This window comes from Ornithorhynchus anatinus, chromosome 7 (assembly GCF_004115215.2).
Source record: "Ornithorhynchus anatinus isolate Pmale09 chromosome 7, mOrnAna1.pri.v4, whole genome shotgun sequence".
NCBI classification, from domain to species: Eukaryota; Metazoa; Chordata; class Mammalia; order Monotremata; family Ornithorhynchidae; genus Ornithorhynchus; species Ornithorhynchus anatinus.
Window position 1 is genome coordinate 15,028,617 of NC_041734.1, and position 18,888 is coordinate 15,047,504.

The 18,888-nt window shown below is 42.2% G+C and overlaps 1 protein-coding gene across 1 annotated transcript in view; it reads left to right on the top strand.

The window, feature by feature from the left end:
* Positions 1-279: 279 nt before the first annotated feature.
* The window catches only part of CCDC178 (coiled-coil domain containing 178), a 268,023-nt gene continuing 249,414 nt past the window's right edge, over positions 280-18,888 (top strand). Inside the window, exons 1-3 of the mRNA XM_007667601.3 lie at positions 280-367; positions 15,171-15,242; positions 15,854-15,946. Of these exons, the coding sequence (XP_007665791.2) occupies positions 15,194-15,242; positions 15,854-15,946 (142 nt within the window). The 5' untranslated portion in view covers positions 280-367; positions 15,171-15,193. The remainder of the gene's footprint in view (positions 368-15,170; positions 15,243-15,853; positions 15,947-18,888) is intronic.

The window sequence follows — 18,888 nt, forward strand, 5'->3', positions numbered from 1 at the left end:
AAGTACTCAATAAATACTATTGAATGAATGAATTTTGATGCCCATCTCCTTGTTTCATTGTTTGCCTGCCCCCTCTAGAGTGTGAGCCCGTCGTTGGGTCACTGTGTGGGTGATCGTACTCTCCATGTGCGTTGCCCAGTGCTGTGCAGAGTGTGAGCGCTCAATAAATAAGGGGGAGTGGGCGGATGGGGGCTGGGGGTGGGGGAAAGGGAGAGCGGGCCGCCCCTCAGCAATGGCAGGGCGGGCGAGGGTGGCCGTTTGCCTGCCCTCTCAGAGAGCAGCCGTTGCCCGGGCACGCGGCGGTGGAAGAGGTGCATCGGGCGGAACCAACGGCCTTTCTCCGGCTGCAGGGAGCCCCGCCGGCCCGGTAAGTGGCCAGGCCGGGGAATGGCGTCGTGTGGCCCGGCCCGGCCCAGCCGCCTGCCACAGGCCATCTTGGCCGGCGAGGCCGGGAGGGGCGCATGCACACTCACCCCGAGGCCTACATGTGCCCCCTCCCCTGCCTTCTGCTAATAATGACAACCTCATTGGTTCATAATGATGATGATGATAATGTTGGTATTTGTTAAGCGCTTACTATGGGCCAAACACTCTTCTAAGCCCTGGGTAGATACAAAGCCATCAGGATGCCCCACGTGGGGCTCACAGGCTTCATTGCCCTTTTCCAGATGAGGTCACTGAGGCCCAGAGAAGTGATTTCACCCAGCTGACAAGGAGCAGAGGCGGGATTAATAATGTTGGTATTGGTTAAGTGCTTACTATGTGTAGAATAATAATGTTGGTATTTATTAAGCGCTTACTAAAATAAAAATTAAAAAATGGTGGTATTTGTTAAGCGCTTACTATGTGCAAAGCACTGTTCTAAGTACTGGGGGATACAAGGTGATCAGGTTGTCTCACGTGAGGCTCACAGTTAATCCCCATTTTACAGATGAGGGAACTGAGGCACAGAGAAGTGAAGTGACTTGCCCACAGTCACACAGCTGACAAGTGGCAGAGCCAGGATTCGAACCCATGACCTCTGACTCCCAAGCCCACACTCTTTCCACTGTGCTATGTGCAGAGCACGGTTCTAAGCACTGGGGTAGATACAGGGCAATCAGATTGTCCCATGTGAGGCTCACAGTCTTAATCCCCATTTTACAGATGAGGGAACTGAAGCCCAGACAAGTGAAGTGGCTTTCCCACAGTCACACAGCTGTATGCTTCAGGTGTTAGCATGAAAGGTCAGCCACGCATGTCTACCGAACCCCTTTTTAGGGGGAGCTCCGGGGTAACACGAAGTTAGCTGTCACAGCTGGGGATTTTCATACCCCAATCCACAGTCTCCATACAACCCATGTCTCTTTGTTTGGTAGGAGCAAAATGGAGGGCGGATGACTGTTCAATTTGAAATGGTTTAGCCCTCAAAGTCTATTATAAAAGTTTCAGGTTTAAATTTTGTAGTTGGTCTTTTTAGTCTTTCGTCCACCAGGGTGCATCTGTCAGCCAGTATTGCATATTGTAGTATTTTCAGTACATTACTGTATTTGTAGCCTTACTAGAAAAAGCTACTTGCATTTACAGTGGCCTTTCTCATTATCATTGTCCTGCTGCTTTCTTTTTTTACTAACTCATTCAGAGTTATGACTTTACTAATTTGAATCGACATCTGGTAAAATAAGTCATTTGTTTTTTCCTCTCAATATATCTTTGAATATGCTGGACAAATTTATACACCTCTAGTAAGAAAAGTAGGCTAACTGAATAGCATGATAAAGGACAGGGAAAGTTTGAATTCTGACAAATCAAATGGAGTGTCAGATGGAGGGTTTGTAATAATTAGAAGCAACTTTGATCTAGTTTGATTTTATGTGGCACTACCCAGGCTTCTCCAAGGTTATAGAGATGTTTATCTTTCACTCTCTTGTTCCCTGCCACTGTCTCAATTTTCCTTTCTTTCCATAGTTTTCGTCACTCTCTTTTCACTTTCTGCTTACCCGCCTTTGTCTCAAAAACAGTTTGTCCGGAGTTGTATATATGCACTTGCATAGAACACAAAGAGATACAGGAACCCTAGTGCTAATCCACCCTTACAAACACATGCACAGATACCTGTTAACACAGTCAACCGTGCGTATTATCCACCCTCTGTTGTGCTTTTATAAGTATGAGGCAGAGAGAGGAAAGCATGGACAGGCTTCTGCTCCTGAGGATGGGCTTCTTCCCTGGAATATCGGATGGACAGTAGGGAGGAGAGAAGATGGCCACTCTTCATGGGAGCTTGGGCCTGCTCAGTATCGGGCTTTTAGCCTAGGCTTTACTCCTGCTGAAGGGAGGGGCTTCTGTGGAGTGAGCAGGGGTGGAAGTGAGAAGTGTATATTACCGAAAGTAGCACATGGACATTGGGGTCCAGGAGTTGGGGGAACTGGGGCATTCAAAGCTGCTGTTGCTATGATTGCATTGACAGTTTGGAAGTCCTGGGTATTCTGGGAAGAACGGGGGAATGTTGTCTGGCTAGGGTTGGAGAGGCACGAGGCTGGGCAATTAAATGCAGATGAGGTGTCTAAACCTGCTGGCGGCAAATAGAACGGGCAGGAGTTGTGCAGAAGGAGAAAGTCATCCTGGCTCTGCCCGTGGGCCGATGAGGACTCTATTCATAAATGAGGACAGGACTAGCCAAAGTCCTCAGAAAGTTGTCAGACTTCATCGGTATATACTTCATACCAGGCTCCCCAGAGGCCTGAGATGGTGGGCCTTGATCTTAAAGTATAAAACCCAAAAGATAACTAGAAGCAGAATAATAAAAGAACACTAGATACCACAAAAAAAATCAATGAAAGAACACAGAAAAGGGTAATAATTAATAATAATGTTGGTATTTGTTAAGCGCTTACTATGTGCCAAGCACTGTTCTAAGCGCTGGGGTAAACACAGGGGAATCAGGTTGTCCCATGTGGGGCTCACAGTTAATCCCCATTTTACAGATGAGGGAACTGAGGCACAGAGAAGTTAAGTGACTTGCCCACAGTCACACAGCTGACAAGTGGCAGAGCTGGGATTCGAACTCATGAGCCCTGACTCCAAAGCCCATGCTCTTTCCACTGCGCCACGCTGCTTCTCAGGTTTCATATGGAAGGGAATGTCTTCCAGCCTTCAGTTGTTTCGATCCCATCCGTTCACATGGAGAAAAAGCTCGCCATCAGTAGTGACATCACTGAACACGAAGAAAGGAAGATAGGATATCTTACTCTCTCTGAAAAGGTGATAAAGAGCACAGACACTTTGAAATATAGTCTAAGTACCCACATGTAATCGACCCCCAGAATGCTGATGGGGCTTGCGATGATTTCTATGTGAATATACTTTATCCCAATCAAGCAAACTGATTTAAGAACTCAGTGAATGCGGCAGATACAAAATATTTTTCATTGCAGGTTTTCTTTTTTATATTCACACATCAGTAAAAGATAGGTTAAAATGAAATAGTAAAAAAATAAAACTGAGTTTAATTATACATGAACCTGCTTGGATTTAAGCATTGGAATATGATAACATGCTAAGTTATTTTGCAAAAAAAGTGTAACTGTCACTACTGTCAGAGGGGGCTTATGAGTTTCTAGGGAAGAATTGAATTGGCCAAACATCCATCACATGTAGAAATAAATATCTGCCAAAGGCTCGTGCCACTGACTGGAGGGTAAAATGGATAATAATAATGTTGGTATTTAAGCGCTTACTTCGTGCAGAGTGCTGAAACTGAAAAACCCGCTATAAACCCTGTCCCTAAATTTCTGCAGTGAGGACACTGTATTGACAATGTCCTGGAAACAGAGGGTTCATGTTCCTCATAGAACTGTGTGTGTCCGGGGACAGGTAGAAGTATAAATTTAGCAAAAGCGCATCATAGTTTAAGTACTAATGAAACAGACTCACAAAAAGTGTAATAGATTAAATGGTATTCATTCAAAGGAACACTGCCGTAGAGTTGCAAACTTGTATATTTTAGCAAAAAAGTTGTGATATTAAAAAATGTGAATAAATCTGTAACTTTAATTAAAAATCCAATCCAAAGGAGTAAACAGATGATTTTCCTCCCTGGTAGACTTATGTAAGATTAGACCTAGGCAGTTTAATTTTTGAAATGGGGAGGAAACTTCCCAAGTCGTTTTAAAGTTATAGGTTGGTTTATGTACTCTCACCTGTATTCAAAAGGCTACAAGAAATGAAATTAACTTTGCAACATCTTTTCTTTGCCATTTCAAAGCATATTAGAGAGCTAGAGGGGGAATAAATGTTAGTTCAGAAAAGATATCTTGGCTATCTTATTTTTTACATTATTATGGTATTTATTAGGTACTTACTATTAGGAATGTAGACTGCAAGCTGCCAACTCTTTCATTTTACCCTCCCAAGTACTTAATACAATCCTCTGCATACATTAAGCACCCTGTAAATATTGATTGATCAGTACTGGGGAAGATAGCGGGTTATCAGATGGGGTAAAGTTACCTAGGGAGGCAGGGTGGCCTAGAGAACTGGTAGGTGACCCAGGTTTGACTTCCACCTCTTCCATTGGTTTGGAGACCTTGGCCAAATCACATCACCTCCCTGGGCCTCGGTTCCCCCACCTGTAAAATAGAAAGAGATCCACTGTGAACCCCAGAAGGAGACACCCCCCTCCCCACCTGGGATCTTACTATCTAGTGGGGGAGTAAGGTAGGAGAGAAAGAGGGAGAAACTACCAAGGGAATGGAAGAAGAGGAAGGAAAGTGGGTGAAGAGAGCAGTGAAGCCTAGTAGAAAGAACATGGAACTGAGAGTAAGGAGCCTTGGGTTCTAATCCCAGCTCTGTCACTGAGCTGCTGTGGGTCTGACAGCCTGGGAGTTTCACCAGGGATAGAATGGGGTAAGAGCTACAGAGTCGCTTCAGTGGTGGCCACCTACAGAGCCACACAAACTGGATTATTTTTTTTTTTTGTCATATCCACTGGCCATGGTCAAGGCTGATGCCACCCCATGAATTCCTTGATTTCATTGTTGAGGCCATGGATCTTGGCCCCATCTCATACTTGGTGTGAATTTCCCAGGCTGACTTGGGTCCTTTTCTCAGAGCTCTGCGGGGCAGGGGGCAACAATTTCCATTTCTGCTCATCACCTGCTTGGTGTGCCCAGCTACTTGTTGCCCCAGCCTTGATTCGTTGTCAAGTTTCTGTGTCTTATGAGGACCAGAAGTGAGCAGTTGTGGCCTTCTCCTCCAGCCAGCATGGGCCAAGAGATAGAGCTGCCATTTTGGCTTTGGAAGCAGCGTGGATTAGTGGAAAGAGCCCGGGCTTGGGAGTCAGAGGTCGGGAGTTTTAATTCCGGCTCCACCACTTGTCAGCTCTGTGACTTTGGGCAAGTTCCTTAACTTCTCTTTGCCTCAGTTACCTCCTCTAAAATGGGGATTAAAACTGGGAGCCTCATGTGGGACAACCTGATAACCTTGTCTTTACCCCAGTGCTTAGAACAGTTCTTGGCACATAGTAAACATTTTAATACCATTATTATTATCCTGATTCCACATCTGGTCCCATTCTGGCTTCAAGAGGTGGGATAAGGTACCTACTGCTGCTCACCCTGCCCCAAACTCTGAATGAAGTTAAAGGGTATCAATTCCAACTCCTGTACTCCGGTGTAATCAATGCTTGTGTATCCCACCCAGGATGTATTTTTTTCTCTATTTTTAAATGGCATAAACTCCTGATACTGGAAGGGTTTCCTGTGATCTAAACTCTCACTGTAGAATTGTTTTCTTTAGGTTTTAGCCTAGTACTTTTTTAATGACATATGTTAAGCCCTGATTATTTACCAGGTACTATACTAAGCTCTGGGGTAGAAAGAAGCTGATCGGGTTGAACATAGTCCCTGTCCCATGGTGTGCACAGTCTATTGGAAGGAGGAGTATTTTCTCTTTGCATTTTGTTTTAGTCTTTTCTTACATATCAATTCCATGTTACCCATGAATTAATGAATGAATGAATTCATTATTGAGGTCTCAATCAGGTTAAAAAGGGGACCTGTGTGGTGGGACTTATAAAGTGGCATTTAGTGTTTGCTATCATGCAATCAATCAATAAATAGTATTTATTGAACACTTACTGTGTGCAGAGCACTGTCCTAAGTGCTTGGGAGAGTTCAGTAGAATGCAATTAGCTGACATGTTCCCTGCCCGTAATGAGCTTACAGTCTAGAGGGGGAGACATCCATTTATATGAATAAATAAGTAATTTATAAGATATAAATTAAAGTGTTTGTAAGTACTGTGGGGTAGGGGTGAATATCAGATATCCAAAACTCACAGATCCAAGTGCCAAGATGCAGAAGGGGAGAGCAAGCCAGGCAAAAGAGGGCTTGATGGGGAAGGCTTCTTGGAGGAGATGTGATCTTAACAATTTTTTGAAGGTGGAGAGAGTGGCTTTTATGGAGGGGGAGGGAGTTCCAGGCTAGGGGGGGATGGGGGAGAGGGGTTGGTGGTGAGAGAGACGAGATTGGGCCATAGCGAGTAAGCTAGTGCTAGGGGAGCTGAGACTGAGGGCTGGACTGCAATAGGAGATTAGTGAGGTAAATTGTAATAATTATAATACATTACAAAGATGTCAAATTCACTGCTTTTTATCACCTTAAATTCTCCATCAGAAAGATATTCCTAAAATTCTTCAAACTATTAAAATCATTATGGGTTTAAGGTTGTTTTTTAGTTGAGTCAATAGTTCTATTTATAATCTACTCCAATTCACTTAAATTATTTTGATACTCTCTGTGGTTTTATATTCTATCTGAATGTTTAGCTCCTATTTGGGATTTATGTTCGTGTCCTTATTATCTTTAGACATGAAATAAAGACGTTAAAAAGGATCCAACCTAATGCCCTTCTGGCCCCCCCCAGACACTTTTAACAAACTGTATACTGTGCTATATATTATAACTTGCTACTTGGTGTTTCCACCAATTTTCAGTCCCTAAGATAGTGTTCTTAGCTAACTTAATTTAAATTAGTTTTTCAAGTAGTATGTCATGAAATAAGATAGAAAATTATATTAGCGGGATGCAAATAATATAAAATATATTTTCTTCACCCACTAATATGATCATTTTCACAGAAGAAAATTTCTCAGAAGCTTTAGGCATGTTTTCATAATAAATTCCTAATGCTGCTTATTACTCTTGATTTTCTTTTTCTCCAGGTAGCTACAAGTTTTCTCTGTGTGCTGCTGTTTTTACTAAGAATTGACTTCAGTCTTATTGGACCATTTATCATTAGCTTTTGGTGTTTTGAAGAGGGAAGAAATGGGTTATCTGGACTACCTCTTGAATATTTAGAACTTTAGAAATGCAAGTATTTGTGAAGTTAGTTTCTCACTTTTTCAAGGTGGCTTGTTGACAGATGAAATTTAACGTGGATAAATTTAATTTTGAGTTTTTGTATTCACTTAGTGCTCAAAGACTACCAGGATTTCTCTTACAGTGTAAGTGCAGTCCAAGTTAGATCAGAAGATGTTTCCTCAGGAGGCAGTGAAATTTAAGCTTATGAAATTCAAGTCTATGTTTATTTCTTTAAGGGAGACGTGACTATAGAATGTTATAATGCTGAATTGCTTGAGTAGTAAGAGGCTTTTTTGTTCGAGCCAACTGTTATCAAAGGGTATTACTATTCCTCCATTCTTTCCATTTAGAGCTCAGAAATTTTCCCTCTAGAACTTTTACTGGCTTCTAAAACAGATCCTGAAAGTATCCTTAGAGGAGATTTAGATCAATGCAGAGTACTGCACCATATCCTTTGCCTTATTCTAATGACTGAGAGAGGTTACTGTGCATCTAGTTTACATTCTGTGGGGAAAGTTAGAAGGCTTTGTAACTTTAATTATTCCTCGCACACATGAATGGAGCGAGGATAAATTCCTTTCTTGTTTAACTCTGTATGTTTCATTTTATTTGAGTAGATGCCATTCTTGGGGAGACATTTTTAGAGCATTTACAGGGTGCCTGCCTCAATTAGGGTTTCCCTTCTGATGATTGGAGAACGCAACAGAGTTTTGTTGCTTCCCTAGGAAAAAGCCTGCAAAAAAATTCTCACATGATGGAGGGGCAGGAAAATTCAAGATTCCTCTTTGGTCAGAAAACTCAAAAACACTAGAAAGAGAAAGAGATTTGCATTCAGTTACAGTGCCACAAAGATTAAGATTATTAACCACTCTAAAAAGAGGTTATAAAATAAATCAGAATTTTGAACACAGTGAGGATGGATGGATTTATATTTTTATTTTAACCTGTGAGTGCTAGAGAAAGAGTAAATGACAAACTTGTTTCAGATTGGTATCAGACTTACTCCCTTGTGAAGTGTACAGAGAGACGACTTGCATAATATAGTTCAGTACGAAGATTGTTTAGTGGCACAAATGTTTTTTGGCGGGGATTTTAATGACAAAATTGGATCTTGATGTAGGCAGGGAATGTGTCTGTGGTTTAATTGTACTCTCCCAAGCACTTAGTATAGTCCTTTGCATACAGTATGTGCTCAATAAATAAGTGAATGAGTATTTGCAGCATGGCCTAGTGGAAAGAGCATGGGCCTAGGAGCCAGAGGAACTGGGTTCTCATCCCATCTCTGCTACTTGCCTGCAGGGTGACCTTAGGCACTTCAATTCTCTGTGCCTCAGTTACCTCATCTGTAAAATGGGAATTAAATCCACTCCTTCCTACTTAGACTATGAGCTCCATATAGGACAGGGGCTGCATCTAGTCTGATTACCTTGTTTACTCCAATGCTTAGAATGATGCTGGGCACATAAGAGCTTAACAAGTATTATTATTATTTTGTATTTTTATATTAGTCATTCATATTGATTGTGCTTTATTATAATTGTAGAAATAATGAACTAGTAATATCATTCATGTGGAAGAGGCCCAGAGAAATCATCTTGTTCAGAGCCCTGCCTTCAGGCAAGGTGACAGTCTCCTAGAGACACTGGCTAGATAAGTTTGGGCTAAAACACAACTGGAAACATTTGTAACTGTTGACCATTGTGGTTCATCAGATAAATATCCAGAAAGTAAAATAGGAAGAGAGAATTTAGAAATACAAACATTCCAAAGAATAACCACGAACAACCATAAAACAGGTAAAAGAGTCTTTTATTCATAATGATAATAATAATGATAATAATAATGTTGGTGCTTATTAAGTGCTTACTATGTACAGAACACTGTTCTAAGCACTGGGGTAGATACAGGGTAATCATGTTGTCCCATGTGGGGCTCACAATCTTAACCCCCATTTTACAGATGAGGTAACTGAGGCATAGAGAAGTTAAGTGACTTGCCCACAGTGACAAGTGGTGGAGCCGGGATTTGAACCCATGACCTCTGACTCACAAGCCTGGGTTCTTTCCACTGACCCACGCTGCATATGCAAGAATGTCACAATTACTTTATAAAAGAAAATGAGCTTAACTTTTCTTTGCATAGCTAGAGAGGTGGAAGTACTCCCAACCTTTGATAGATAAAGCGATCGGAGGGAGTTGTCTGGTGAGATTCAATGTCCACAACTGTGGAAAAAATGTGCCAAAACTAAAGACCCCCATCTTTTTCATAAAATGGTATTTGTTAAGCATTTACTATGTGCCAGGCACTGTGGCAGTGAAAAGTTCATTCAAAAACCAGGAAAAGTCAAACCCGTTTCTACTTGGGTTAGGATCAGTTGCAGTGCTTTGTCTATAGAATTGCATTTGTCCTGGCCTTTTGAGGTTACTGGTGATTGTGGCCAAAAGATGTTAAAATGTGGCAGATAACTAAAGAAGTTAATTCTGCAGTTAAAATACTCCAGGGAGCTGGAGCAATAGCTGATGCTCTAGTTCCATGGAGGTTGAGTCCTCTTTTTGTGGAATTGACTCTCAAATTTTGTATTTCCTCAAGTTGTTTAAGCAGCATGCCCTAGTGGAAAGATTACGGACCTAAAAGTCACAGGATGTGGGTTCTAATCCCAGCTCCGCCATTTGTCTACAGTGGGATCTTGGCCAAGTCACTTAACTACTGGGCCTCAGTTTCCTCATCTGTAAAATGGATTCTTTACAGATGTTATAGTGGACTTTCTACAGAAGCAAAGTGGCCTAGTGGATAGAGCACAGGCCTGGGAATCAGAAGGTCATGGACTCTAATCCCGGCTCCATCACTTGTCTGCCATGTGACTTTGGGTAGATCACTTCTGGGTCTTGGTTACCTCATCTGTTAATGGGGATTGAGACTGTGAGTCCACGTGGGACAGGGACTGTGTTCAACCCGATTTGCTTCTATCCAACCCAGTGCTTACTACAGTGCCTCACACATAGAAAGCACTTAATGACCCATAATCATTATTTAAATCCTACCCTCTTCTATTTAGGCAGTGAGCCCCCCATGTGGGACAAGGGAATGACTCCTATCAAGTTATCTTGTATCTACCCTAGCTCTTAATACAGTGAGTGCTTGGTAAATAATAAGCTATTAACAGGTACCATGATTTATTAGTAGTAATAACAACCCAAGGATGCTTGCACACTGGAGGTGAAATATGTTTGGAAACCAAATGTTCTCCCTAATACGTGCCGTTACCTCAAGTAAATTGCACTTCTTTTGAGGGGCAGGCCATATCTTGCACTGCTTGACTCAAATTATGAGGCCCTGTGGATAATGTTATGGTTTCAATAAAATATCAAGAAATCCATTATCTACTACTACTAAGCTATGTCATTTTGCTTCCCAATTTCCACTGCCGACCTCTGGTGTGCTGTGATAGATAACTCAAATTAACCCAACCACTTTGGGGCATTAGCTTTTAGGCTAGTCTGCAATCCAGCAAAGAGAACAATCTGTGGGTTTTGGTACTGGTGTGTTTTGGGTTAGTGTAAAGTTGTTTACACTAGTCATAATAACTGTTGATATGTGTCAATATCAATACTGCATTTTGTTTTTTGTTTGGGCTAGCGTAAAGTTGTTTACACTAGTCATAATGACTGTTGATGTCTGTCAGTTTCAATATTGCATTAGCTGCCAGACTACACTGCATTTTGGGCAGAAATTCTTTGGATCAGGTTTACACTCCCTCCTTTGAGCCCATATGTCTAGAGGTATAGAACCTTGCCAACTCCTCAATTAGCTGCATCAGGTCACAAGCCTGGGTCACTCACTGAGTGACTGAGAACCAGCTCCAGACACTGGGGCTTCTCATTTCATTGGAACTTGGGAAGAAAAGGTTTTCTAGAGCCAACTCAGCTTTCCCCAGGTGTCCTCAAAATGAAGGCAGATAGGTCCAATGCAAGTAGAAGTTTGCGCCGTGGCTAATTTGCTCTCATTAGGGAAGCAGCATGGCTCAGTGGAAAGAGTCTGGGCTTGGGAGTCAGAGGTCATGGGTTCGAATACCTGCTCTGCCACTTGTCAGCTGTGTGACTATGGGCAAGTCACTTAACTTCTCTGTGCCTGTTACCTCATGTGTAAAATGGGGATTAATTGTGAGCCTCACGTGGGACAACCTGATTACCCTGTATCTCCCCCAGTGCTTAGAACAGTGCTCTGCACATAGCGCTTAACAAATACCAACATTATTATTTTCCAGGGATCTATCCCCTCAAGATAGTTGTATGCTATTTCAGCAGGTCATCATGCTCCCATTGAAAGGTGGTGGGATTTGTGTAGCCATGTTGGAAGGCAGTTTCTAGCAATCAGATAATGCTCCCATCATCAGAGGCTGTGTCTTGGTCCTTTAAGGCAAGAAGATGCTTATCGAAGCAGTCATCAGGAGTTTAGTTCAGGACTGAGGCTCCATTATACTACCAGCATAAAACCCAAGAGCTGAACATAGTGGGCTTCATAGATGGGAGGACTAGATCTTGTGACATATCAGTTTTCGTGAGGTGGATGGTTTGGATATTGTTTTGAATATAAGGACGATTGAACTTTGGGTTCATTCAAAACTTTCATTGAACTGCACTATTAGATGAGAAAACAGAGAATTAATTGCCACGAAATGACCTCTTTGGTCAAGAGAAAAACCGCTATGGCTATAAGTAATGCTGGAGTGTTATCTAGGTCACACTTCTTAAAGGTTAGGTTCAGAAGCAAAGTTCTAAGCAGGCAGGACCTTTTGGCTGCACTGGTCTGTACCGAGTTTGTTAGTCACATCAGTTGCTGGTATTTTAGTGCTTACTGTTCTGGTAAGCACAACCATGTGCCAGAACCATGATCTCTTTTGTGGGCATTGTGGGCAGCAGATGTCAATCATGTAGGTACAGCAGGACCAAGAACAAGGATGTCGTGGTTAGTAACATCAATGTATTGTGGTGAAGTGACCAGGTAAGTCATTGAATACATATATATGTTAAAGATGAAATTGGATGGCAGAAGTACAGGCTTGGGAGTCAAGAAAATGTGCATTCTAATTCTGGCTTTGCTGCTGGTCTGCTGTGTGACCTTGGTCAAGTTACTTAACTTCTGTGCCTCAGTTACCTCCTCTGTAAAATGGGGATTAAAACTGTGAGCCCGTGTGGGTCAGGAACCATGTCCAACCTGATTAGCTTGCATCTACCCCTGCACTTCGAATAGTACTTGGCAGTTAGTAAGTGCTTAACAAATGCTATTATTATTATTATCGTTACTAAGCACTGAGGTAGATACAAGCTAATCAGGTTGGGCACAGTCCCTGACCCACATGGAGCTCATTTTACAGACTTAAAAATCCCCATTTTATAGATGAAGTGACAGAGGCACAGAGAAGTTAATTGACTTGCCCAAGGTCATACAGCAGACAAGTAGCACAGCTGGAATTAGAACCCATTTCTTCCTGAGGAAGTTTGTGTGGGTTACCTTTTGGTAAAGAAGTTGCTTTTGGTTTGGAATTAGCAAGTGTTTATGCTAGTGAAATGCTGGGTATACTATTTAACAAAAGGTAAATTTGACTCCTAATTTATTTGTTTTTTACATTGAGGACAATTTCCATTACTTTCCATTTTCTTATAGCTTTACAATAAAATTCGAACAGTGACTGCATTTTCTTAGTATCTCTAATTATCAATAATATAATGCAAAAAAAGACTTTCTGAAAAAAATTGAAGCAGGAAAGTGTCTTGAAGTTATTGGTTATTACTTTGGGCTCAGAAATAGCTGCTACAGTTGAAAAGTCTCATTTCTTTGTCCATACAAATGCTGAATACTTTATGAGGTGTCTGAATGAATACGTGTGTGTTCATAATGCTACTGTAACAATTCTGATTTGATTTGTAGAAGAGGGTTGTGACTTATCTCCTAGAGATGTATTTGCCATTTTTAATGGAATGGGGACATGTAGTACAATACATTTTAACTATAATGTATTGCTTAAAATATTAAATTTAACTAAAATCAGTAGCATTTTCTTAAGAAAGAAGTGAATATATTAAAGAGAGTTGGAGCTATAAGTGAATTTACTGCAGATTTGAGCCCATAGTCACAGTAGTGGAAGGAAAGGATGTTCAGGATCGTCTTTTATTTATGTAAATTTTAATCTCCATTGCCAAGATCTGACTTTGGTCAAGAAATACTATTTTTTTTATGGAACTGAAGTCAATAAAGTACTTCTGACTCTTTTTATTTTTTCTGCTAGTGAGTGAAGGTTAGGGAAGAAATACTTAAATTATTGGGTGCATAATCAATCAGTGGTATTTATTCAATTCTGGGTGCAGAGAGAACTGTTTTAATCATTTGGAAAATTAATACTAATGTTGGCATTTGTTAAGCGCTTACTATGTGCAGAGCACTGTTCTAAGCACTGGGGGAGATACAGCGTAATCAGTTTGTCCCATGTGAGGCTCACAGTCTTAATCCCCATTTTACAGATGAGGTAACTGAGACCCAGAGAAGTTGTGACTTGCCCATAGTCAAACAGCTGACAAGTGACAGAGTTGGGATTCGAACCCATGACCTCTGATTCCCAATCCCTGCTAACAAGGAGCTTAGATTCTACAGGTGGTGGTAGACATTAAAATAAATAGGGAAAATAGAGTATAAGGATATGTTTGGAAGTGCCGGAGGCTGGGGAAAGGATCAAATACTTACGGGGTGCAGATCTGAGTGCATTGATGACACAGCGGAGATTGTAGCTTCCTTGTGAATAAACTACTTGCTTTTTGGAGCAATCTTCAGTATTTATTTGTAAGAAAAAAGTGTTTCCATCTATACTGTCTATTTTATTCCTCAGTTTTCATAACTGGGTTTCTGAAGTAATGCTCATTATAGATATGTCCTTTTTCAAAGGCCAAGTCAAGCTGCTGATAGGTTTGTAAATAAACCCTACAAATTAAAGCTTCCTATCTTTTGCCAAAATCCCTTCAATGCAGATGCTTTCACTTCATGATTAATACTGCAGTGTCTCTAATCTTCATCACAACAGAGTCATTTTTCATGACCAAATCCTCTCATTTTTCAAGATCTATTTTTTTTTTTATTGGTTGTGATTCTTTTCTGCAAGTTTTCCAACATTTTGTGCAATTTTCCCCCTCCTCCCCCCGCTTCCCAGACTGTAAGCCCAGTCTAGGCAGGGATTCTCTCATTATTGCTGAATTGTACTTTCCAAGTGCTTAGTACAGTGCTCTGCACCCAATAAGTGCTCAATAAATACTATTGAATGAATGATTGAATGATGACTGCTCACAAAGAGCTTGTAGTTTACATTTAGACTATGAGCCCCAGCTGGGACAGGGCCTTTGTCCAACTTGCTTATCTTGTACCCACTCCAGCACTTAAAACAGTGCTTGACACATAGTAAATGCTAAATACCAAAGTAGTTATTATTATCTTTATTGTTTTAGGTAGGTGCTACCTACCTCAGGAAACTGAGGCACAGAGAAATGAATTGACTTGTTTGAGGTCACAAAGCAGACAAGTGGTGGATTCAGGATTAGAACCCAAGTCCTTCTGACTTCCAGGCCTGTGATAGAGAAGCAGTAGATACCAATAACTATCTAATAATAGTCAATAGTATGTATTAAGTGCTTGCTAGACATAGAACGCTATAATAAGCTCTTGGGAGAATAGTTTTATAATCTTCCATGTGCTCTGTTGAAAACTTTTAAATTGTGTCACTATTGAAATATGTGAAAAAAGATGTTTTAGCAATGTGGTATTCTCTTCTTTTTTAAAACCTAGGATGTAAACTTTCCTTAGTGATCATGCCTGAAGTTTCCAGCTCTCCCCAAGAAGATGACCAAACCATTTCTAGTAAGTTTATTCTTGAAATGCTTTTACATTTGTTTCATAATTTTAAATGAATTCCCCACATATACATGACTTAATACATTTTCTTTGCTCTCCATCTTTCTCAGACATCTTCACAAATAATGATTACATTGTGATCTTTTCGGTATTTATCAACGACATTTACTGAACACCAAAGTGCAAAGCACTGTTATAAATGCTTGGGAAAATACAAAGGAATTAAATTGCATGTTCCCTGCCTTCAGGGAGCTTACAATCTCTCAGGGAGACAGACAAAAGTGATTTACAAATAGTGGAAGCAGGAGGAAGAAAAGATGTAACGCATAGTAAGAGTATTTCAGAATGCAATTACTTAATAAATAATTGATTATAGAATTGATAATTGCATCTTCCATTGTAAGTGATGGACGAACTTTGGTCCAATCACGAAATTATTTTTATGACATTCTAATTGTCACTTAATATTAAAATACACAGTTAAGGTAGTTGGGACTTTGTCATTTCTTAGAGATTCAACTTCAGATATACTGTTTAGATATTTTTAAGATTCCACTACTATTGCAATATTAATGATTCTGTATACTGAAATTATTGTATTTTGGTTTCTTTTTAAGATAATGCGGTTAAATCACGAGCTTTAGTCTATTTCAATATTGCTGGGGAAGCTGTTCAAAAAAGTCAGACAAGACAAATTACTTTCAAAAAAGGTAAGATAATACATTAGAAAAAAAAAAGCTAAGATAAATACATGCACAAAGTATAGTGTGACCCAAGCAAGAGATGCTCGACTAAATATTATGGCTTAAACTGAAAATCCTTCACTTTCAGAATTGCACAAATATTTGAATATTCCATAAGCATTTATCTTATTTAAAGATTTATTAAGTGTCTTATTTTAAGATTAAGTATTTATCTTAAGATTTTCAGAAAATAATTTCCACTATGGAAACGTTTCACAGAATCTTGTGATGGGACATCATTTAAGTAACGTGATTATGTGCCATAATGGTGGCTCCTGTTACCTCAGTTGATTCTTGGTTAGGACTCTTGCAAATGTTTATCTTGGCAGGAGGAAGAGCCATTTTTCCCTTGTGGGGTGGGGCTGAGAGGGAAGGAAGGATGGTAAGAAAGAGAGGACTTTTAGAGAAGAGGGGTGTTAGAAATAAGCATCAGAAGGTTAGGTTCTCCCCCAACCTTCTTCATAGTAATTAATCCCCAACACTTCATGTTAGGAAATTTTCCCAATTTGAAGTATCTTAGCCCCATTCCATTTCCTTTAAGGACTTACGGAGAACTTCGAGCATTTTCTCCCGACATGAGACAGAACCTGAGCGCTGCTGGCGAAAGTCCAAGCACCAAGCCGACCTCACACACTTCAAATTTATCCTTTCCTGCCTTAACTCTGCCCTCTCCTCCGCCAGGCAAAGCTTCTTCTCCTCCCTCATCGACACCCATGCCCGTCACCCCCGCCGATTGTTCCGGACCTCTAACTCTCTCCTTAGGCCCCCTGTTCCTCCCCTTCCCCCATCTCTCACCCCCAGTGATCTGGCCACCTATTTCCTCACGAAAATCAACACGATCAGGTCTGAGCTCCCCAAAGTCACCCCTCCGCCTCGCCCCTCCCCCTCACCAACCCCCTCCCCTACTTTCCCATCCTTCCCTGCAGTATCCTCAGAGGAGATCTCCTCCCTCCTCGCAAGTGCCACCCCCTCCACCTGCGCCTCGGACCCCATTCCCTCTCACCTTCTTAAAACCATCGCCCCTGCCCTCCTACCTTCCTTAACTTCTATTTTTAACCACTCAATCTCCAAGGGCTCCTTCCCCTCTGCCTTCAAACATGCCCACGTCTCCCCCATCCTAAAAAAACCCCGCTCTTGACCCCACTTCCCCCTCCAGTTATCGCCCTATCTCCCTACTACCCTTCCTTTCCAAAATCCTAGAACGAGTCGTCTACAATCGATGCTTAGAATTCCTTAACTCCCATTCTCTCCTAGACCCCCTCCAATCTGGCTTCCGTCCCCTCCACTCTACCGAGACTGCTCTCTCTAAGGTCACCCATGACCTCCTTCTTGCCAAATCCAATGGCTCCTACTCCATTCTGATCCTCCTTGACCTCTCTGCTGCCTTTGACACTGTCGACCATCCTCTCCTCCTCCATACCTTATCTCACCTTGGCTTCACGGACTCCGTCCTCTCCTGGTTCTCCTCTTACCTCTCTGGCCGGTCATTCTCGGTCTCCTTCGCTGGCGCCTCCTCCCCCTCCCATCCTTTAACTGTTGGAGTTCCTCAAGGGTCGGTTCTTGGCCCTCTTCTGTTCTCCATTTACACTCACTCCCTCGGTGAACTCATTCGCTCTCACGGCTTTGACTACCATCTCTACGCAGATGACACGCAGATCTACATCTCCGCCCCTGTCCTCTCCCCCTCCCTTCAGGCTCGCATCTCCTCCTGCCTCCAGGATGTCTCCAACTGGATGTCGGCCCGCCACCTAAAACTCAACATGAGCAAGACTGAGCTCCTCATCTTCCCTCCCAAACCCAGTCCTCTCCCAGACTTCCCTATCACCGTTGATGGCACGACCATCCTTCCCGTCTCTCAGGCCCGCAATCTCGGTGTCATCCTTGACTCGTCTCTCTCGTTCACCCCACACATCCTATCCGTTACCAAGACCTGCCGGTTTCACCTCTACAATATCGCCAAGATCCGCCCTTTCCTCTCCACCCAAACGGCTACCTTACTGTTACGGGCTCTCGTTATATCCCGGCTAGACTACTGTGTCAGTCTTCTCTCTGACCTCCCTTCCTCCTCTCTCGCCCCGCTCCAGTCTATTCTTCATTCCGCTGCCCGGCTCATCTTCCTGCAGAAACGATCTGGGCATGTCACTCCCCTTCTTAAACAACTCCAGTGGTTGCCTATCGACCTCCGCTCCAAACAAAAACTCCTCACTCTAGGCTTCAAGGCTCTCCATCACCTTGCCCCTTCCTACCTCTCCTCCCTTCTCTCTTTCTACCGCCCACCCCGCATGCTCCGCTCCTCTGCCGCCCACCTCCTCACCATCCCTCGGTCTCGCCTATCCCGCCGTCGACCCCTGGGCCACGTCCTCCCGTGGTCCTGGAACGCCCTCCCTCCTCACCTCCGCCAAACTGATTCTCTTTCCCTCTTCAAAACCCTACTTAAAACTCACCTCCTCCAAGAGGCGTTCCCAGACTGAGCTCCTCTTCTCCCTCTACTCCCTCTGCCATCCCCCCTTTACCTCTCCGCAGCTAAACCTTCATTTTCCCCTTTTCCCTCTGCTCCTCCACCTCTCCCTTCCCATCCCCACAGCACTGTACTCGTCCGCTCAACTGTATATATTTTCGTTACCCTATGTATTTTGTTAATGAATTGTACCTCGCCTTGATTCTATTTAGTTGCCATTGTTTTTACGAGATGTTCTTCCCCTTGACTCTGTTTATTGCCATTGTTCTTGTCTGTCCGTCTCCCCCGATTAGACTGTAAGCCTGTCAAACGGCAGGGACTGTCTCTATCTGTTGCCGACCTGTTCATCCCAAGCGCTTAGTACAGTGCTCTGCACATAGTAAGCGCTCAATAAATACTATTGAATGAACCTCAGGGACCAGTGGGATTTTTCATGGACTTTCCTTAGTGC